The 23,672-nt window shown below is 38.9% G+C and overlaps 1 protein-coding gene across 7 annotated transcripts in view; it reads left to right on the top strand.

Moving 5' to 3' along the window:
• Nucleotides 1–23,672, top strand: part of HABP2 (hyaluronan binding protein 2) — a 55,839-nt gene that overhangs the window by 2,518 nt on the left and 29,649 nt on the right. For all 7 annotated transcript variants that reach the window (XM_060768449.2, XM_060768448.2, XM_060768445.2 and 4 more), the window contains exon 2: nucleotides 17,003–17,039. In XM_060768449.2, the coding sequence (XP_060624432.2) occupies nucleotides 17,003–17,039 (37 nt within the window). The remainder of the gene's footprint in view (nucleotides 1–17,002; nucleotides 17,040–23,672) is intronic.

Here is a 23,672-nt window from a genome sequence, read left to right as displayed (position 1 = left end):
ATGAAAATGCTTATAAAATGTGCTGTTGTTGTTTACGGCTGTCAAGTCATCATCTACTTATGATGATGATGATGACTTATGATGACTTATGATGAACCTATGAATGATAGACCTCCAGGTCATCCTGTCATTAACAGTCCTGTTCAAGTCTTTATTTGGGGCTCTTGTACCCCGCCCTTCTCACCCCGAAGGGGACCCAGGGCGGCTTACAGCTGCAAGGCGCACTTAGACGCCTGCTACACAAACAATCATCACAAAAAATATAACAGTACAAATTCCCACAATTCAACATTATCCAATAAAATCAGTAAAATGATAAAATCAGTAAAAACAATACAAACCTGGATCTTCCTCCTACCCATCAGTGTACAATTAACTCAAAGATCTGTTTTGGTTCCATTTCGACAATCCTGCCGATCTTACCCATCTGATTGTCTTATTTGGTTGTCATTGTCTAATTGCCTGGTTGCCCAAAGGCCTGGTTCCACAGCCATGTCTTCACCCTCCTCCTGAAGGAGAGGAGGGTTGGTGCTGTTCTGATTTCCCCCGGGAGTGAATTCCACAGGTGGGGGGCCACCACTGAGAAGGCTCTGCTTCTCGTCCCCACCAGCCTCACTTGTGAGAGTGGTGGGGTCGAGAGCAGGGCCTCCCCAGATGATCTCAAACTCCAAGGTGGGACGTAGAGGGAGATACGTTCGGACAGATACACTGGACCAGAACCGTATAGGGTTTTGTAGGTTAAGACCAGCACCTTGAATTGTGCTCGGAATTGAACCGGCAGCCAGTGGAGCTGGCACAACAGGGGGGTGGTATGCTCCCTGTATGTCGCTCCGGTGAGCAATCTGGCTGCCGCACGCTGGACTAGTTGGAGTTTCCGAACAGTCTTCAAGGGCAACCCCACGTAGAGCGCGTTGCAGTAGTCTATCCGGGATGTAACAAGAGCGTGGACCACCGTGGCCAAGGTACGGGCGCAACTGGTGCACAAGTTTTAATTGCGCAAAAGCTCTCCCGGCCCCTGCCGAGACCCGGGGTTCCAGGCTCAGCGGCGAGTCCAGGGTCACTCCCAAGCTGCGAACCTGCGTCTTCAGGGGGAGTGTAACCCCATCCAGCACAGGCTGTAACCCTATACCCTGTTCGGCCTTCCGACTGACCAGTAGGACCTCTGTCTTGTCTGGATTCAATTTCAATTTGTTAGCTCTCATCCAGTCCGACACAGCAGCTAGACACCGATTCAAGGTCTGGACAGCCTCCTTGGTGACAGGCGGAAAGTCTTGTAGACTCAGGGTTGTGATTTTCTTGATTGAGGACCTCATCACATTGATGAGGTCCCACATTCAGATTCTCCAGCATCTGTGGCAAATCAGAGGGGCAATGGAGCATCACACGTGAGGAAGCATCACTGCATGGCTTCACCCACACTAGCCCCATTGTTTCTAATGGATATAGGGAGGCTCCCGTATTGCTGGCACAGGATTGTAGTATGCTTTCACCTCAGTTGAGCCACAGAGCCCTGCTGGAAGTGAGCCTGTGTTGTTTGATGGGTGGTGCGAGGCTCTGTGGCTCAACTGGGGTAAAAGCATCCTAGGATGCTAAATTTTCCTCGTATGATGAGGTTCTGAGTCGATCCATCTTTCTTTTTCTTTTTTTGCTGCCTTATACTTTACCAACCATTATTGTTTTTTCTAATGGGCATTGTCTTCTCATGATATGGTCATTTAAAATTTCAGTGTAGTGATCCTGGCTTCTAAGGAGAGTTTAGATTTGGTATTGGGCCCATTTAGCAGTCCAATGGTATGCATAGAATTATCTAGCATTACATTTCAAATGTCTTGATTTTCTTTCCATCAGCTTTCTTAACTGTCCAGCTTTCATAATCACATTGAGATTACAAAAGTAATGGCATAGACAACATTAACATATCTGTAGATTTCAGGATCCTGTTTAGTTCTGTCATAGCGGACTCTTTAAAGTCCCAGTCTTCTGATTTCTTGACTGCAATCTCCAATCTGATTAGTGACTGAGCAAAAGTGTGGAAAACCTCATACTATTTCAAACTCTACACTATGAATATTTGCACATAGCCCAAATACATATGAATATGTGTCTGGAATTCAAAGAATATTCACAAGCTGACATTAAAATGGAAAGGACCAAATTTGTGATTGAAAAAAATAGACTTTACAAAAAGTAATGGAGGCTTTTTGTATCAATGGAACTAAGATGTGTTTAGCACTATCCGGCATAGATGGCTTGATCACAGGAAATAAATACTAAATTTGGATTTACTTATGAGAAAAGTTCCTTAAGGTACATGAACATTTATGTAATAAATTTGCTTTTAACATTTGCCATGATCTACCAAGCATCTGTTCTGAGCATGCAACAAAATGTCTTCTATTTCTGTGGCACTGTACTATTAACCTCCAGAGGAGAAGAGCAAGTTGCCAATTCAGCACTTGTTCATTGATCAAGGGAACTAGATATGCTCTTTTTACAGGATGGGCCTGGGTCTGCCCGAAGCTACAGGATTGCAAAATGTCTTAGCTAGATGCATTAGCAAATGTTACACTGATCTCTCATAGAGGGGAAAATTCTTTCTGACCCCTGAAGGCAATCAGCATATGCCCTGAAGCATGAGAGTTCCCTTACAGCTAAAAAGTCTTAATGGGTTTCCATCAGCTTTAAGTCGAACAGCATAACCTGCATTCTCAGCACAGATAGCAAAATATTTGATGATGCCAAAAAAAAAGAACTTTGTGTGCCTTTTAATCCATAAATGAACAGACTTTGCTAAATGTTTTGGAATGAAATCTGTCCTGTAGAGAAGACCAATGACACAGACTCAACCAAAAAAATGCAATTCGTTCTAAATCTTTACTGTAAAATGAAATAAAATGGTATCCTCTTAGGATGGGATCAAGAGGCAAAATCTCAGGCCTAGCACCACTAATGTTCATAAGATTTACCAAAAAAACTATTTAAAATTTACTTCTCGCTAATAACATTATAGGGCTATTGTTCCACATTAACTGCAGTGGCAACATCCTATGAAATCCAGAGATTGGCAGTCTGGGAAAGGCATTTAAAATTCTCAGTCAGAGAGCTCTTGGGCCTCACTAAACGACAAACTCCAGAATTCTTCAGGAGGTTCCCATGGTAGCTAAAGTGGAATAATAGTTTTATAGGCATGAATGAGGACAAATATTCTCATTATTGCTCTTCTCTCCATTTATGCAATTGCACGACTTTGCCGTCTGTGGTCCCATGTTTGTTCATACTTCCTCGTACCCTTAAAAGCCAGCCTTCCCATACTTCTGTTGCTCTGCTGTTATTGTTACAATTCACATTTCTAGCAGCAATTTGTTTTTTAAAAAGTCAAATACTTTGGGGTGTGCAATTTTGGGAAAAATTCATCCCATTTTTGGTCCTGTTTTCGGTTGGACTCCCATTCTGGGTTTTTTTTAGGAAATTCCTTAAATTTGGAGGGGGAAAATGCCATTTCTCGGATATGCAGCAAGAAGCTCCATTTTCACTTTTGGAAGATCTGGCCATTGGTTTCAGTGGGGGAAATGGCGAGGCTCCTCTTTCCCTGATGTATGGCTATCGGGATGAAAATAGCAACACTTGGATGACACATTTACCAGTGCAAGCCCCCTAAGTTTCAGAACATTTTGGTAATCCACTGGTTTTAAAGAATGTTTTAAAGGAGAGAGAGATTCAAAGGGGTGAACTAACAAGAAGAGCTGGTGGGGGGTGGGCTGCTGGACTGGTGCAGGCACACACAATGCAGAAGGTAGGATTAGGGAAAGTATAACAGATCCTGAGAGTCAAAGAGGTGAAATGGGGGGGGGGGGTAGTTAAGCATCTTCTGGTCCTTTTATTTTACTAGTAAATTGCTAGGCAGGAGTGACCCATCCACTCCTCCCTAGAAAATATACTAGTAAGATAAAAGGACTGAAAGATATTTAACTATGAAAATTTAATGCAGAAGAAAAAGTAATTTTCAAAAAGCAATCCATTCTCCAAGCATTAAACAGCAGCGTGGAGCTAGTACATCTCTCCCTCTCAAACACCATCTTTGTAAAATGACACATGATCTGCTTTCTTTTTCTGATTGGCTCTGGCAAAGCTAAAGCAGGGGGGAGGATGCGCGGCTGCTCTGCTCTTGAGGCAGCCAAAGATTAGCCAACACATGTCCCATTATTACCAGTCTTTGGCTGCCCCACCCACTCACCTCATATCTGGGGATTCAGTTGTCGATTTTAGCCAAATCCAGAATGCCAAGCCAATATTGTGCACACACCTATTAAACACTACTGAAAAATTAAAATTTAGGGGTGGGAGAAGAAGAGAACCCCACTTCCTAATACCACCTCAGTACCAGCATCTTAAGAGGATTTCCAGGGAAGGAATCCCACAGGAGCATTGCAACACATCAAAATACTTGGGAGTTACTCTGGACCTGCTCTGACTTACAAGAAGCACTGCACAACTATCAAGCAAAAAGTGGGTGCTAGAAATAATATCATACAAAAGCTGACTGGCACAACCTGGGGATCACAACCAGACACAGTGAAGACATCTGCCCTTGCGCTTTGCTACTCTGCTGCTGAGTATGCATGTCCAGTGTGGAATACATTTCCTTAGATTAAAACAGTGAATGTGGTTCTTAATGCGACATATCACATTATCACAAGATATCTATGCCCTACACCATTGGAGAAATTATACTGTTTAGCTGGTATTCCATCACTTGATATCCGTCAAGAAGTAGCAGCCAATAAAATAGGATCAAGGCATTGACATCTTCGGCCCATCCTCTATTTGGATATCAGCCAGTCTTAAAATCAAAAAATATGAGATTTGCAGCTACCAGCCCATCAATAGGAGAGAATGGGTTAAGGACTGGCAGCAGGATGCACACAGAATCATGCAAAGGTCCCAGATACCAGCCAGGCAAAAGGAAATACTAGGACATTAAGAGAAAATCTAAGTATAAACCTATGATCAGAGAATCCAGATCATATTGTGAATTTTGCCTTCCCCTGGAGCAAGAAGAAGCAAACTGCTTTCTCAGGGCATCATGAGGGAGAAGGGAGAACAGACTAGGGGAGATTTTTGAGTGATGTAGCAAGACTGCTGGCCCCAGTAGTGAGGACCGCCATGACTGGGGATCCACTGCAGTCAGCAAAAACTCTTGGGCTGGAGTAAAATCATGTTTTATTTTTATGCTTCTGGTGCCCTCTAAGGGCCAAGTGGAACTAACCGGAACTCTTTGTCTTTCTATTATGTTATTAAAACCAGGGCAAAATTATGATTCTGAAGTTATCCATCTTGAGGGTCATCCCGCAGAAAGGGGAAAACACCAATGCTATCTCAGGAAAGCAGTGGCTCCTAGCTTGCCACCCCCATTTCCCCACTCAGGCATTCAAAAAAGTCAGACATGGTTCCGCAGTAGAGAGGGTCGGTCCTTGTTTTAGGTTGTCGCAGGACCCTTCCACACAGCCCTATATCCCAGAATATCAAGGCAGAAAATCCCACATTATCTGAGTGTGGACTCAGATAATCCAGTTCAAAGCAGGTATTGTGCAATTTTCTGCCTTGATATTCTGGGATATAGGGCTGTGTGGATGGGCCCTCAGAAAAGACCTCTAGCCTTTTGCCACTCTACTCAAGGAAAGGGTGCTTCTTTTTTATATATATAAAAATAAGAATTGGGTCCAATTTCACACTAACCCATGAACAAGTTGACCCATTGTGATTTTTGCACTATAATGTCTAAATTTATACATGAGTATATTGGATAAGTGGCAGTTTGTTGGCTTGCCTCTTTAGGCTGCATTGTGATCTCATGGAAACACAAATGACCAAGGCATATCACAAATGGCAAGACATATCTTGCCATTTGCTGGTCTTCTAGTCAGAAATTGGGGTGACAGCACCATACCACTTTCACTTTTTTAAAATCCTGGGAAATGCAGGGAGGGACTATAGGATCACAAGGAGGAGAGTTTTATGAGTAATCAGCAGGATCATCATCGTGATTTCGCCACTTAGACTGCTAATAATAAAGCACACTTTCGTCACAGAAAAACACACATATATACAGAGAATGCTTTCTACTTCTGCATCACTGAGTTTCACAAGCTAAATTATAGCAAGAAGAGAAACACTCTTTTTTCAAGGACATTGTTACTTCTTTATCATTAATCTTAGTTAAACAGTAACAAAGTTAGTTGACTGATGTGTTGGAAGGAGCCCACTGCCAGAACAAATAAAGGGTGAAATAATGCTTTGTGAAGACCAAGCAGTTAACAAAACTGTGGTGATTGCACACACATGTACACATATGTATATATACACAGATACACATATATGTAGCCTATCACACGAAAGTATTGTCAAAGGCTTTCATGGCTGGAATCACTAGGTTGCTGTGAGTTTTCCAGACTCTTTGGCCATGTCAGGAGATAATGCTCCTGGAACATGGCCATACAGCGTGGAAAACTCCCAGCAACTACAATACAAAGCCTTGGAATGATTTGCCTGAAACTAGGCTGCGCTAACATGACTATCAAATATTAAAATTTTATGTAGTGTGTGTGTGGATGGGGTGGGAATTATGGTCATTTTTGTATTGTCGAAGGCTTTCATGGCTGGAATCACTCAGTTCTTGTGGGTTTTTTCGGGCTATATGGCCATGTTCTAGAGGCATTTCTCCTGACGTTTCGCTTGCATCTATGGCAAGCATCCTCAGAGGTGAGGTCTGACCTCACCTCTGAGGATGCTTGCCATAGATGCAGGCGAAACGTCAGGAGAAATGCCTCTAGAACATGGCCATATAGCCCGAAAAAACCCACAAGAACCGGATGGTCATTTTTGTTTTTCTGATGCAAATCAGTGAGGGAGAACTGGTGACCAGAATTCCAAAATGCTAAGTTGCCTATGGGGTCTGAATCAGAAAGAACTGAGTCCAGATTGATACAGAGTGAGTTGGAATAGAAAGCCTAGAGCCATGCACAACTGTACTTTTTATCACCACGACCAGGACTGATTATGTCTGAAATGGACAAACATAGCATTCTCCCAAATTGGGCTGTTTTAGGTTTTTCGGGTTGTATGGCCAACTTCTAGAAGCATTCCCTCCTGACATTTCACCTGCATCTGTGGCAAGCATCTTCAGAGGTTGTGAGGTTTGTTGGAAAATAGGAACATTGGGTTTATATATCTGTGGATGGTCCAGGGTGGGAGAAAGAACTTTTGTCTGTTGGAGCTAGATGTGAATGTTTCAACTGGCCACTTTGATTAGCATTTGATGGCCTGACAGTTTTTAGGTGTGACTTGTTACTGTCTGGGAAATTTTCTTGTTGGGAGGTGACCAGGTGACCAGATGTTCCAAGGCAGTCACTAGCCACACCTAAAAACTGTAAAATGTTGGAGAATATGATATAGCTGGATTTGTCTCTTGGCAGTTCATACTGTGTCTCACATCTGTTGTTGAATTTCATCTCCCATAACTCTTCCCTAAAGGTTTTTCGGGCTAGGGCCAATGGAAGTTGCAGTCCAACATCTGAAAGACTGAAAATTCTCCACACTGATTGTTGTTTCATATTCCAGGCTCACACATTTAAATCTCCTTCTATGACAAGAGATAAGCAGCCATTACGTTTCCTGCCTATTTTCCTCATAACAATTCCCTTGCTGCTTGCTATGTAGTATAGCTGGAGCCATGATTAGTTATAATCAGTTGAGGATGCATAGAATTGCTGAGGAAGCCACACCTGCCTTACCTACTGCTGCACTGGGACATTTAATATTGCATGACTGTTCTGCAGGTTTGAATGTAGCCATTCTAGGTATGGGAAATTTCTGCAGATCTTCACTTATTGGGAGAAATGAGTCCATCATAACACTATAAGTAAAGGTTAGATTTTCCTTGATATTAAGTCTAGTTGTGTCCGACTCTAGGGGTTGGTACTCATCTCCATTTCTAAGACGAAGACCCATCGTTGTCCGTAGACATCTCCAAGGTCATGTGGCTGGCATGACTGTATAGAGCACCATTACCTTTTCACAGAAGCGGTATCTATTGATCTACTCACATTTGCATGTTTTTTAACTGCTAAGTTGGCAGAAGCTGGGCCTAATAGTGGGAGGTCATCTCACTCCCCGAATTCAAAGTGCCAACCTTTCGTTCAGCAAGTTCGGCAGCTCAGCGTTTTAACCCACTGTGCCACCAGGGGGTCCTTTTATCACAACACTATAGATTTTTAGATTCTCCTTGTGATTTTTGTTTGCAGATATTGAATTGCCATCTTTTGAATTGTCTCTGCGGCTGTGCCTCTAATGAGTGGCCTGACACAAAGATGAAGCAAGTAAAGCTTTACCTTTTACTTGTTTTCTTACCAAAAACAGTTGCTAGAAAACTTTTTAAAGTGGCAGTTCTATTTGTATGGTGATTTGTTTGGGATGTTAAGAACATTTATTTATTTATTCATTTTGCATTTTGAGGCATTTTTCAAAAGTTTCACAAAGGGTTTTTTTGCAAAACAGGTATAAAACATTCAGAATTATTATTCTTGCATGCAGAAACTAAATTAAAAAGGTTTACACATCCTCCAAGAGGATGATCTGAAAAAGGATCAGATTACTTCCAAGGAAATGCATTTCTCTCAAGACCTCTGTTTCAACCTGCTTTCACTCTCCCAAATTTTAGAATTGCTTTGTTGTTGCACAAACAATAAGCTGACAGAAGACTTTCTATTTGATTATATCCTTGGCAAAGATAGGTAGTGCAAAACAGTTTTTATTTCTGGTGACTAGTTTTGTTAGAACAAAAGCACCTGTAATTTTAAGTAAGCCCAATTCAAAGATGCAATTATATATAATTTTCCTCCAGTGAAAGTGAGTAGGGAGGAGATAGCCGGGCAAAACTAGCATGCTGTTTGAAATTTCTATTGTAAGTGCTTCAGAAACTCTTACTCAAAAATAAATAGGCAGAAACCAAAACAATGTTCCAAAGGTTAAACTGAGTAGCTTCTAAACCATGAGACTCTGGTCATGAATATGGTGGCTGTGTTGGATGTTATGCATCTTGACTTGGCAGTGGCACACATACTCCATTTCAGCCTTGTGACCCTCTCCCCTGAATACGTTAGATAGAAGTATTGTCTCCCTTTCCAATCTCTTCCACCATAATCCCATTATATCACATTTGACAACCTGATAGCATCAAGGTCCTCGCTGAGTCTAATCTTGTTTTTCAGTAACAAGACCATGGAGTGCCATCTAGACCACACCATTGGATAAGTAGATATGATGACCAGGAAAACTTGAGGATGTCATATAGGCTGCATTTTAAAAAACAAAACCAAACTTTCACATGATTCACATCTCCCAAATGAATATGCAAACTGGAACTGCAGTTATCCTTCTGGGTTTTTTCCCCAGTTCTTTTCAGTAACAACTGTAACAAAACACCATAGGAGTGTGTATTGATGGTTAAAGACAATTTAAAAATGTAGATGTTCAAACTGAAACAGAAGTTTACATATTTTTCTTAAAAATAAAATCATGTTTATTTATTTATTTATTTTATATTCTGCTTTATCTGCAGGAGACTCAAAGCGGCCCAGCTTACCTGTCTGAAAGTACCTCCTTCTATGAGCCACCTTGGAGGTTAAGATCTTCTGGGGAGGCCCTGCTTTTGATCCCACCTTTATTGCAAGTGCGATTGGTGGGGACAAGAGACAGGGCCTTCTCAGTGGTGCCCCCAGCGAAATTAGATCAGCTCCCTCCATCCTGACCTTTTGAAAGAAATTAAAAACCTAGCTGTAGGACCAAGCTTTTGGTCAATAATTTTTATCAGTGCAATAAGTGTTTTTGGACTGCATGGTTTTAATGATTGGTCTTAATGTTTGATGTTTCTAACTTTTTGGTTTTTAATGTATTTGTTTATTTTATTTGTATGCATTTGTGCGGCATCAAATTGTTGCCTATTTGTAAGGCCACTCTGAGTCCTCTTAAGGGTGAGAAGGGTGGGGTATAAATATGATAAATAAATAAAATTAACATAAAGGCATCAGCATACAATTTAAAAACTAATGCAAAAACTGAATTACCAAAATAGACTTGTGAACAAATGTGTGTGAAACTGATGTGGACCACAAATGAATTGATCAATCCTTTCATAGTTACAGAATTATTGCCCTTTGTTTTTCCCTCATTTGTTTTGAAGAGTAATTTTACTACCAAGATTTTTGAGAACTTGCTGTGTTTTGTCTCTGGGGTTCTTCCAAATGAAATGCCCATACTAGGGAGCTTCCTTTGTACTCCTACTTCAAAGCATTTAGATGTTTAGGTTAAATGTGCAAAGGAATCAGGACTAGATTGTCAATTGGTTTGGTTGGTGCAAACATAGCAGGACTCTCCCTGTTATGAACTAACAACTCAGTAATGAAGGGTAAATAAGTAGTTTGCTTCCTTTCCTTTCCCACTAACATCCTGAATGTCTTGAGGTTTCTGTTATCATCAACATTTTGTGTGATATTTGAATAAGTGAATTAAAATGCATGTGATCAAGCTGTCAGTCTCACTGAAGTTATGAATATCAAAGTGGGATTATACATTAAGATTTTGTGCTGCTGCATTTTGTCTTTTATTCATTTAGTACAATATATAGTATCTTTGCCACTAATCCGAGAACACGTTCAGAAAAAGGGCTCTACTTCTGGAACCTCTAACTCCTCAATGTGGCCTTCAGGAGATGCATCTCTCCCCAGATCATTTTCATTTACTTGGTCTTCTTTACAGGCACACATTCTGAGGTTGATAATTTTCGGTCACTACCTTCCAGCATTTCACCAGGAGATAAATGACCAAGTGACATTACTGTATGGTCCCAATGGCAAATGAGGAAGAACATACAAGCTAAACAGGCTTACTGTAGTTTGCTTTTGCCTGAGTCTACTGTGAAGGGCATAATTCTATACCTTTCTCTCCTCTCCCTTCTGCAATTGAGCATAAATTACTGTTGCACTTTGAACTTCGTTGGCAGCAGTTGAAATATAACACACCTAAAAGTCACACACTGAATGTATAGTCACCACAAAATAGAATCATAGCATTGGAAGATACCACATAGACCATCTAGTTTAACCCCCGCCATGCAGGAGAAACACAAACACCCCCAATAAATGCCCATCCAGCCTCTATTTAAAAGCCTCCAAGGAAGGCACTTCCCCCACACTCTAAGGTAGAGAGTTCCACTGTTTAACAGCTCCCACGGTCAGGAAGTTCTTCCTAATGTTCAGGTAGAATTTACTTTCTTGTAATTTGAACCCATTGCTTCAAATCCTTCTCTTCTGCAGGCCAAACATACCCAGCTGTTTAAGAAGCTCCTCACAGGCCATGGTCTGGACTTTTGATCATTTTAGTTGACCTCCTCTGGACACTTTTCAACTTGTCAATCTCTATCTTAATTTGCAGTGTCCAGAATTGGACACAATATTCCAAGTGAGGTCTAACCAAAGCAGAATAGAGAGGCAGCATGACTTTCCTTGATCTAGACACCATACTCCTTTTTATGCAGCCCAAAATCCCATTGGTTTTGAAAGCAGCTGCATCACACTGTTGGCTCATGTTCAACTTGTTGTCCACAAAGACTTCAAGACTCCAAGATCTTTCTTACATGGACTGTTGCTGAGCCAGGCATCACCCATCCTGCATTTGTGCAATTCATTTCTTCTGTCTATGAGAATTTCTCCTAGTTGAAATTAATTTTGCTAGTTTTGGCCCAGATCTCTAATCTGTTGAGTTCATTTTGAATTCTGATCCTGCCCTCTAGAGTATTAGCTAACCCTCCCAATTTGGTGTCATCTGCAAACTTGATAAGCATGCCTTCTAAACCTTTAACTAAGGCTCTTTTCACACAGCTGAATAAAATCCCACATAAAATCCCACTGAGATACATTGCAGTGTGGACTCAGATAACCCAGTTCAAAGCAGATATTGTGGGTTATTCTGTCTTGATGTTCTGGCTTATATGGCTGTGTGGAAAGGCCCTAAGTCTTTAATAAAGATGTTGAATGGCATCAGATCTAGGCCAGAACCCTGTGGCACTCCACTAGTCACTTCTTTCCAGGATAAAGAGGAACCAGTGGTGAGAGCACCCTTTAGGCTCTGTCGCTTAACCAATCACAAATCCACCTAGCAGTAGTATTATTTCTGCCAAAAAGCATGATTTACATGGGTTCTCATCAAGGAATGCACAATAGATGTTCTGGCCAGGTACTGTGCAGTCCTACGATTGGAGTTTACATTTCAGAATCACTAGAGCACCATGAGTGTTCAGCTACAGACCTTTGGGCTTTCTGAAAAATAAAGACATTTCAACTGTTGAAGATTACTCCTTATAGTTTACCATTTTGCTCAGTAGCCTTTCAGTCAGCATCATTTTTACAGACTAGGAACAAGTCCAGCCTCTTCTTTTGACTGCAGAGCTGGGTTATCTTTATTTAAAAGTGAACTTTCCAATACTATTGAAAGTTCTGCACCTGGGAAACAGCCATCTTTTTATTCTAGGGGTTCAAATTACTCTTTGCTCAAGGAGTACTAAAGCAGGGCCATGACAAAGGTAAGACAAGATGGTCTGTTTTGCCAGCATTGCCATAGTATTTGCAAGCTTTTCCAAACTGTTATTGTCTTTGTCTGTACTATCCAGGCCTATCTATAATATTTGATCTCATCATATGAAATTTCATCATCATGTGAAATTAATATGATTTTAAGTTGTGAAATTTTGAAGTAGAGCTCTGCTGGCATGTAAGTGCCAGGAGATTTGAATTCCTTTTCTTGCACTGCTAGTTTGTGTGAATCTATTTAAGCCATGCATTTTGAAATAAGGTCGCTTCCCTCAGGTTGCAATCATAGGGCCAACAACTTGGCAATCATCGTTAGAATCTTTAGACCCGCCCCTTTCCCCAGGGTTTTGGAGGCAAAGGAGGACCTTTGTTCAGTCTCACTGTTTTGGAGCCTAACAGCAGGACGTGTGGGTCTCTCTCTCTCCCACCTGCACAAAGACTTCACTTCTCACAGCTCTGCTGGGGAAAAAAAAGGAAAGGTTCCACAGTTTTTGCTGGGGGTTAAAGAAACAGATCCACAACTCTGCTGGGGAGTAAAGAAATAGTTCCTACAGCCTTCGTGGAGAAACTAAAGGACACCTTTCAGCTTGGCAGATCTACAGGAACCTTGCCTGGTAAGGGACCACTTGGGCTACCCATAAAGCAGCTTGCAGCCCGGAGTAGGGGCCTTACACCAGCAAGGTAAAGAGAGATTGCCCAGGTAGGGGTCAAAGGATTTCCCTAAGGAAGAAAGGAACAATTTACCACCAGTTGCCTGCCCCTTGTTGGCAGATTGAGGAAGCTACCGGTTTCCCAAGGTTATAAAGTGTTTAATCCATTTGTTTAAAGATTTAAGCCCAAATAAAGAACTTTGTTGAACTTATCTTGAGCCTCAATAGAACTCTGTGTTGGGAAATCTAAGGGGCCCTTCAGCTGAGGCACCCCGGCATCCCGTTGGGCATACAGAGAGCACGTCCTGTAAACAGACATTATTTCAGGCCCACTTGTCCTATTAAATTTCATTATTTCCACTATAAACACCATATTCTCCACCATTACACAAACACATTGAGAACAGCTTCTTTTGTGTTTTAAGATAAGGATTTTTGTTTTTCATATTTTGGAAAGTATGTAATATATTATGCTGCATTTCCTCCAACTTCTATAGAAAAAAAGTAGTCAGCTTCTTCTACAGAATTAACACATTTAGTATTTTAGTATATAGATGATGTGAAGTACCCATCATTTTGTAGAATAGAAACTGGTTTTGTCAAAGAAGTGCCAGGACTTTTTCATTTCCTTTGAAAGACAAGCCCTCCCTCTTCTGGCTATATAGAATATAACAGGTCAGAAGATATGCAAGAAAATGACATGTATCTCACAATTTAAATGTAAGAATATATAATATTACTTTAAACCTTTTTTTGTAGATGTGCAGTAGCTTACAATTGTCTGTATCTATTCATGTTGATGTGTTGAATGTATATGTTAACAGTAGTAGTAATTGATAAAATTATGTGACAATACATTCTAGATGGAAAAAGTAACAAAACAAAAAAAACCACCTTAATTTTGAAGAACATGAAAGTACTTTCTTTTGATAGATAACAATAGCAATATTATCTTGGTGCAGAACCTGAATAAAATCTGCAACAAAAAAAAGTTCTTATGAGTGCTTCTGCTTAGAGTTCCAATAATGTCATCTTCTATTCCCATATTCCCCCTCCATTTTCCTCTACTCAGAATATAGACAGACAGAATTTAGTCTCACTGAATACACTGAGTTATCTATGAGCAGATTTTAATATTTACCCTCTTCTCCACTTACATTTTATCATAGTTCAGTAATATAGTGGTGCCACTAGGCTGGTGCAGAGGGTGCAAACAGCACTGAGTGACACCATCAGAGGGGGTGACACCAAAAGGACTGTCTATAAAATGTGTGCGGCATTTCAGGAGAAATGTATTCTTTACAAATATATCCCTGTAGCTTACTCAACATGCATGTCTCATACCAATATATCTCTTTCTATTTACTTTTTGACCTTTAAATGTACATGCACTCCAGTTGGTGCTGTCATTATCACCCAATTACAATGACACTTTAATTGATGTAGTTTCTTTATATATGCATTGGTGTTTTCCTTGCTGATGTTTTTATAGTCACTGATTTTGTAAAGGTTTCTGTTATTTTTACTACAATAGTGTGGTATAATTTGCTACGGAGAGTCATCCACAGTTACACCTGAGTTACCGCACTGGGTGACATCAACTCTAGTGACATCACTGCAGTAATTGTTGGGGTTTTCCAAGCTTGATAGTTTATTTTCTTTCTTTCTTTTTAGTGGAAGGTGATACTTTCTGAATACATAACAATAGGCACATTAGGGATGGGATGAAAAGATGAAGTATATTGGGGTTTAGAGGTACAGAGGGATCTTGGAGTTCAGAGTCCTAAAAATCCCTAAAAAGTTCTCAAATTGCTATGAGGAAAAAATGATGGCAGATCAAACCTAAAAAAATGTCTCCTGTTACTTTATCCCAGTTGGGCCTTTGGGCACCTTGCTACTCTTTGGGGATGGGGTCTGCCAAGCTCCATCACATGATGCTGTCTTGGCACCACCCAATTTGATCCCTGAAATAGTGAGGAAGTGTCACAAGATATTTCCTCAGCAATGCTGCAATGTAAGTAGTGTTTTGGATAGCTCCCCTTTTCCCCATCCAATGGGGACAAAGTGCCAATGAGCCTTGTCCCATTCCCCCTTGTGATGAGGGAAGGAAGGAGGTTGTGTGGGGTGCTGGCAAAATGGAATAAGATGAGGGAAGGGCCCAACTGTATGATGCGGTCCTTGATCTAACTGTGTGGTAGAGCAATTGCAAATAACACTGTGGATTATTAAAACTTATCTGCCTAAGCATCTTCTTTAAAATCTTGATGAAATTCAGCAAGCATTGTTTGTGATAGGAAGACAGGGAGATCTGGGGTTTTTGTTTCTTTCATCTAATATTATCCAAATTATCCACAGATATAAACAACATGTAGAATTTACCTTTGGGTTGGATTTTCAGAATACTGGCATACCTACAAATGTTTCAATTTGGCAAAAACAATTCTATTAATATTTATTTATTTACTTCATTTATATCCCACCCTTCTCTACCTTGAAGGGGACTCAGAGAGGTCTTACAAATTAGATAGCAATTCAATGCCAAAATGTAAACACACAATGCAATAAACATTTACATTAAAACCAAACAATAAATCAACACAGTTTAAAACCAGTTATTAAAATCATACCATCCATAATCATAATCCAAAGCCATTCCATTGGTCCATTCACTGTTCCTTATTCTCTTGTTGAACTAAAAAACTTTCTAAACAATCTTCTATTGTTTCGCCCTTTTAGCTGGTTTTAAAATGTCATAGTTTTTCTCCATCCACCTACTTTTTCACTTTGTTCTTAGCATACTTCAGTTGGTTCAAACTGAGTTCAAAGTAACTTACACTCAGTTAACTCAGTGGGAACAGAGAAGAGGTGGAATCGTGCCTCTTTTCAGGCAAAGTTAAATGGCTGCAGCTTCTTCTAGCTGGTATGTTATATATTAGTTATAATTGTTTTATTCTGTTGACTGCACTTTGTTACTGCTTGGCCACATGCGTGAAATGTTGGATATTATGTAGTGCTACCTCTTTTGAATAAAGAGAATAGGGATAACCACAGAATTACAGGCAACAAAGCTTCTTAGATGTGGTATCAAAGCTGTGCGCACAATACTTTCTCCATAAAGAATAGGAAGAAACTAGGAACATTATTAAATGTTGACAGGATTCCCAAGAAAGAATGAACAACATTCTAGAGAACTTGGGATAATATCAAAAATCTCTTTATATGTACAATTCTCCATGGATCACAAAATATCTGTTTATTTGTGAACTGTTTGAAAGGGATATGAGGGGGGGGATCCCCCACCTTGTGTGTCTGAGGAGCAGAACAGACAACTCCGCATCTGTATGCTTGTCCACTATGCCCTGCCTCATGTACAGAAGAAGAATTGTTGGAGACTACAAACAATGCCATTGCTGTTGCCCGTTTTTGGTCAAAAGATATTTAACTGCTTGTGTTCCTTCTATTTTTATCAGTATTATACTCATTTATGCAATGCTTTTGATACAAAATAAATAAATAAATAATGTGCAACCTTATTCTTGAAAACTAGAATGTATCATGATTTATACTATGCAAATATATTTGCTTAATAACATTTTGCGTAATTCAAGATTGATTTACAAAATGAAAATGCTTCTCCAAAATGCTACCTAGCTAGCTCCGTAATCTGATTTATTTAACATTCATATAACTCCTTTTTGTTTCTTTATGCAGTTTTGCGGCATCTTGTCATGGCTGGAACAGCTAACTGGTAATTAATATATCTTCTTTTCTTCATAACAAATGCTTCATAATATGTACACTATTTTTAGGGGTGCTATATGACTGAAAAGAAAGGTTAAGTGTAGGGTGCATTTTAAACAAAACTAGTGTAACATAAAAATGAGTAGTGTATGCTATTAAAACTGCAACCTCATATTCACATATCAGGAAGTAATTCACATTGATTGCCATGGCAATTGCGTCTATTCGAAATATAGAATAAAATTAGAAATTCTGCATCTTTTCTTATAGTAATGTGATAACTGATAACAAATCCATTAATAGGAGATAAAACATTATTTGTCATAAGAATAATTTCTTTCAGTAATTGCATCCAAATAGATTTAAAAGTAATTTTCTTAACTCTAGTTTTTTTAATACATGGCATTTTAAATATTATTGCATTCATTGGTCAATACAGGTTGAGTCTCCATTACTGGAAATACTCCAAAACCAGAAGCTTTTCCTGCCAGCCATCCAGTTCTACTTTTGGGGGTAGGGGGCAAATCACACATCTGCATCTGATGTGTTTTTCTTAAAAACATCTGATGGAGGAAAAGATGGAAGAGAAAGAGGGAATAATTCAATTTACACAGGGCCTTTGTAAAACCAGACATTGCAGACTCTTCCCAGGTTGTCAGTGCTGGATGTGTGACTAGCCTGCTTTTGCCTCCTTTTCTTTGTTCACTATGCATATGTAAATACAACATGTTCCAAAATCAAAACCAAAAAAAAAAAATTAAATCCAAGAGACTTTTGGTCTCAAACATTTTGGACAATGGAGATTCAACCTCTAAATACAATATGGAATAGTCCTTTCTTTGTAAATTAAGCTTAAAGAGAACCAGAAAATGCTTTCTTTATGGAAAGAGATATTTCAGGATTATATTACACTATGTACTCTTATTTCTTGGTTTTGGGTTTCTGTTTGGGAGGTAAAAACCAATATTATATAAAAATGTGAAATGCTAGAATCTTTTAGGTGTTACTGAACAATGTTAGACGCTATTGTGTATTTTTTAAAAAGATGTGTCACAGCATTTGTTTATTTCTTACTAATTTTATTGTGCCTTTGTTTTGGTGTGCTTGTATTACTGTTCTATGTTGAATTGCATCCTTGTAAATCTGTACAGGGCCTTTAAACATTTCATTAAGTATTTTCACCATAAAGATTACTTTCTTCATCTTTTAACATTTATGGAACCAATTGTAGCAATCATGTCCCAAATCATCAATTGAAAAATCTGATTATTGTAACTGCTGCTCCACATTATTGACCCTGATCCAGCATTTCCTTCAGCCAGCAAGAGTTCTATTTGGAGGTGAGGGGATGTTACATTTTTCTGATTCTCTCCTTCCCTTGTAACCTATAGAGCCAATTCTTGTGCTGTTCTAAAGGATTTCCCAATCTTTCAGAGAAGATTTGCAGGGGAATGAGGGAAAATAGGGAAAGGAAAGCATCCACAGAGATAGCTTAGTCATGCTGGCTAGAGGATCCTGGAAATTATATTGGACAATGATAATTTCTAACTTCTTCACTGTTAATGTAGCCCCTTAATTTCTCCTTTTTATTTTAAATTTTAAATTATTCAAAGGGTAAAATCTAGTTCTATTCCAGTGGCACATTTATTTATCACATGTATATCAATTTTTCTTCTTAATACTGTGGATATTATAATGTTTTCAAAATGCCAGCAGAGACACGCTACTACCTGTCAGCCGGGCCAAGTCAGCAAGAACGGATAATAGGCTTCTGCAACAAACTAATCCTGTAAGAGGACAAAGAAAAATAATAGGCAAAAAAAACAATTCAGCAGAGAAAGGGCGGACATGAGCAAATGTTTGCTTTAACAACAAATAGAGAAATACATTTACACAGGCTACAGAGAACAGAAATCTCAGGGGAAAGTAGTGGAAGGACCAGCAAAACCAAATGCTAGGATACGGGAAATAGCTTAACAACAGACAAATCTGAATTCAAAGATGAGCAGATTGAATTTGGGGGGGGGGGGGGGATGACAAAGATAACAATAGAGCTGATGCCAGTTGATTGTTGACGAAAATAAAATGTTCACTTGAATGTATCATTAAATTGTCCACAACTTCCTTAAAATGAATAAATTAATACAACAACCAGAAGAAGTTTGCATGAATGAATTTTAGTTTTGATAAGTATTGCTTGGGGCAGCCAGGCTGGTTAAACAGAAACAATGTTCATCTTGTGAACTACCCAGAAACTGAAAATCTCTGTCTGAATGTAAACTATAAACATAAAATACAAGAAAACAATTAATCAGTAATGGGGATGTAAACCATGTTCTCCAGGGTTGTACTCCAGCACTGAAATCACTACTGGCCCTCAATAATTAAATTAATGATGCTTTAAAATGAGATAAAACCAGAATACCATATACCATGCAGCTGTGGACAAGTCTACATAGGAACCACGAAACACAGTGGCCAAACACGAATCGGGGAACATGAAAGACACTGAAGACTAATTCAATCGGAGAAGTCAGCCATAGCAGAGCACTTGATGAACCAACCTGGACACAGCATATGATTTGAGAACACAGAAATGCTGGACCACTCTCACAACCACCATGTCACACTACACAGAGAAGCCACTGAAATCCACAAGCATGTGGACAATTACAACAGAAAGGAGGAAACCATGAAAATGAACAATATCTGGCTACCAGTATTAAAAAACTCTAAAATCACAACAGTAAGTGAAGTACAACAGTAAAAACCAAGGGGAATTCCAGACAAGAAATAATCAGGGCAGCTAATCACCTCCCAACAAAGGATTCCCCAAGCAGGAAACAGCCAAGCCTTGAGCTACAAGGCTATTAAATGGTAATCAAAGTGATTGATTCCAACATTTACACTTGCCTCAAACAGACAAGAGTTCTTTCTCCCACCCTATACATTTCACAGACATATAAACCCCACTTGCCTTGTTTACAGCAAACCTCACAACCTCTGAGAATGCCTGTCAGGAGAGAATGTTTTTGGAACATGGCAATAGAGCCTGGAAAACTCACAGCAACCCAGTAAAACCAGAAGCTTCACATTTGTAACTCAAAACATGACCAGCAATAAAGATAAAAAAAAATATAAACCTCCTCAGATGAGGCAGGAGAAGAACTGAACCTAGATAAGAGGCTCCAATCAGAAGAAATTTGCAACCCTTCCCTATATCCAGAATAGCTTTTTTTTTCTAGAAGTAGACCCCAGACTATCACATTTAGACTACAGAGGACATGTGTGTGTGAAATGGACCTCATTCCGCAAAGCAGACAAAGTCCAAAATCCAATAATTCATCTCAACTAGAATACACCTGCTGAACCAATGAAACTCAGATTTAAGTTACCTCAGTACACTGATCTAATGCATCTATTTTAATTGGAACTAAACATTGGCTTTAGGTTGTTACTATGTTTTATTTTATTCTATCATTTTTCCTATCCTTATCCACTGATTTTTTTTAAAACCCACCAAAACTTGGGCTTCACAGTACAATTAAAATAAATCAATATTTTAGATGGAAAAGGTGCATATTGAAAGATTAGAAAGGTTATATTTAAGCACAATAATCAGATACAAGCTAGTGCCCAGTGTTACTGCTTATTTATTTATTTATTTTAGAGTTGTGTGGTAGGGATATATGATCAATTAAAAATGGTTCAAAAGTTATTACAAAACTGGTGTGCTGGTATTTTGTTTCTAAAGTGCTTCTAAAGTATCGTTAGTGAAAAAAACTGTTACTATAATGAGAGTAATGAAATTTTGTTACTATTTCGTTACAGTAATTGCACATTAATTACTATAATTGGGGAAATGTCAGGGGCTCCTTTCTCCCTCATTTTTAAAGCTATTGGAGTGAAACTGGTAGAACATATTTACCATTGTTAGCCCATCAGGTTTCAGAACATTTCACTTATTCCATGGATTTCTGGAGAATTTTCAAAGTTTCTATAAATAACATTTTTTAAAAAAAAACTACAAAAGCTAGCTTCTTGAATTTTCTATACTATGACAGGAGATAACAGGAGATCATCCCCCCCCCCCCCCCAACTTTCAGAAAAAAATCATACATCTACTGATTTTAGGGATTTTAAAACAAGTTTTGACAAAAAAAAATGTAAAGTCACATCAGCTATCTCATTGAATGACTATCATATTACCCAATCAAAACAAATATTAATCAATTCTACATTTTCATAGAATCCTAGAGTTGGAGGGGATCCCCAAACGCCATCTTTTCTAACCCTCTTCTTCCAGACAGAAGGACACCATCAAAACTCTACTGTCAGATGGCCATCCAGCATCTAAATGAATTAATATGCTTCCTATGTAGTATACGGGCCATCTATTTTGGGATTTCTTCCCAGCCCAGCACAGAGATTTACTTGCTAGAAGTATCCGTCAGTCCTCCTCTTTGCAGATTCAATCATTCATTAGAACTCTCACTGGCTGCTATTAGGGAGGGACCTCTCTCTGTTAACGTGATTTCTGATGCTGATGCATTCTGGGAAATGTAGTTTAGGGCAGGGCCTTTGGAATTCTCTCCTACTTTCACAAGCTGCATTACCCAGAGTTCTGTGCTGTTCCCAGCAAACACTGCTCCCTTCCCCCCCCCCCCACTCCTAATGTGGAGACTCCATTAATTTAGAGAAAAGGCAATGCACTAAGGCAGCCTTTTTGGCTTGGCTTTGCTTCCTTGCGCTGAAAAGGAAACTAACTTCCCAAAGTCAGATTTACAAAACTAAAACAAAAAAGTAAGAGGTAAGTTTTGACTCTTAAAATTTTGGTGCATGATAGATACTGCCTCATAAGTACAAAATTTAATAAATTTGATCCAAATTATGAGGCAAACGAAAAAATGCACACCTCTATTGTGTAACAGTGGTGAAGGCAGAACCACAGAACGAACAAACGAATGAATGAATTTTATTGTGATGGTCACAGACCAGGAGTAGAAAGCATCAAAACATTCAAATATGAGGGGTTTTTTTAAAAAAAAATAAATAAAGAACTACATTAACATTAAGGTTAATGATTCAAAACATTGAAAGCAGAAAGGCCCCAACACAGTCATCTGAATCGACTCTTATAAAATCTTTGAGTGTTGACACTAAAATGGGTAAGTTAAAACATCCTTTAAAATCATGCACAATCATCCACAATCTGCCTCCATATTTTTAGCAGCAGCATAAAATGTAGCCACCCTAAGAGTGATTGATGGTTCCCTATAATCTATGAGACGTTTTAGATAGTAGTCGTCATTTCTACCAGGTTTCTTTTATACAGCGGGAGGAATAAAAACAGTTTGAATATCTCTGTAAAAGTCACAATCTAGAAGGGCATGCTTGTACCCAACATTAGTGATTACACTTTTTAAAGAGTTGTGCAGCAGTGAAGGCAGAACCATAGAACTGGCCAGACCACAGCCTGTTTTCCAATGCCTTATATATTCTTTATGTCCCCTACATATTTGCTCCTTATTTTCTTGTTGCCACCACACACACCAGCATAGTTACGTCAAAGGACAGAGCCAGCAGGATTTGAGCTATTACAGTATTCCAAAGGATATACAGCCAGCCCTCCATATCCACAGATTCTGCATCCACACCTTGAAAATATTGTTTTAAAATATAAAAAGGAAACCTTGATTTTGTCATTTTATATGTGACACTATTTTACTATACAATTGAATACAGATGAATTGCCTCCCACTACAAAATAGGACAACTCACTCCATAATTAAAGTTCTAGGGCATTCTTGAAATTAAGATAGTTCATACCTCATTGTAAGAATTTAGAAACGTAACATCATCTCTGTATGCTTGGGTGGTTATTTTCTCTGGAATCAAGTGAAAATAAGTGAATGAATCAGAGAATATTGATCAGAAATTTGCTAATTGATTCACAGCTCTCAGCAACATACAAAAATGCAGATGAAAGTGTAAGCAGTTTAAAAGATCATCCAAACCTCAAAGCTAATTTCTGGCTTTTAAAGTCAATCTCTGCCTATCAACTATGGGGTAAAGAGAAGGGTCTTTTTTGCACTACACAGAAGAAAGTTCCGCTTTGAAAATACATGTAGGATGTCTCATTTAATTTTGTGTAATAGTCACATTTCTGTGACAAATGTCAGATCACTGCATCTTTAAGTGCGTTAAGATTTTTCAGCATTTACAGAGAATGAAGGCTCTGATTCCATAATATGTTAAAATAAGCCCATGTATCAGAATTTGTGTTAATTATGCACTTAGATTTTTTTTAAAAAAACTGATGCTTTTACTTTACTAAACCGATGGCTTGTTATGAATAATTGAAATGAAAGGAACAGAAGCTCTCCTTATATAAAAGAAACAAGATCTGCAAGGTTATTTAGTGCTGAGGAACTAAATAAAGAGAAGCATTAGAAAAATATTAAGAAAGGCTAAGTACTTTCATATTGGCATAGTAAGCAACAATACGGATAGAACACTTGGCTTTGATAGAAAATGAACATCACCTTCAGTAGACAGGAAGAGGAAGGATTTTTGAAATATTTGAAACTTAGCAACAGAACCCCGAAGAAAGGAAAAACCAAGAAATTAAGGATGTACT

Source organism: Anolis sagrei, chromosome 3, assembly GCF_037176765.1.
Source record: "Anolis sagrei isolate rAnoSag1 chromosome 3, rAnoSag1.mat, whole genome shotgun sequence".
NCBI lineage: Eukaryota > Metazoa > Chordata > Lepidosauria > Squamata > Dactyloidae > Anolis > Anolis sagrei.
Note: the sequence above shows the minus strand (reverse complement) of the source record. Positions and strands in the feature narration are given on the sequence as shown.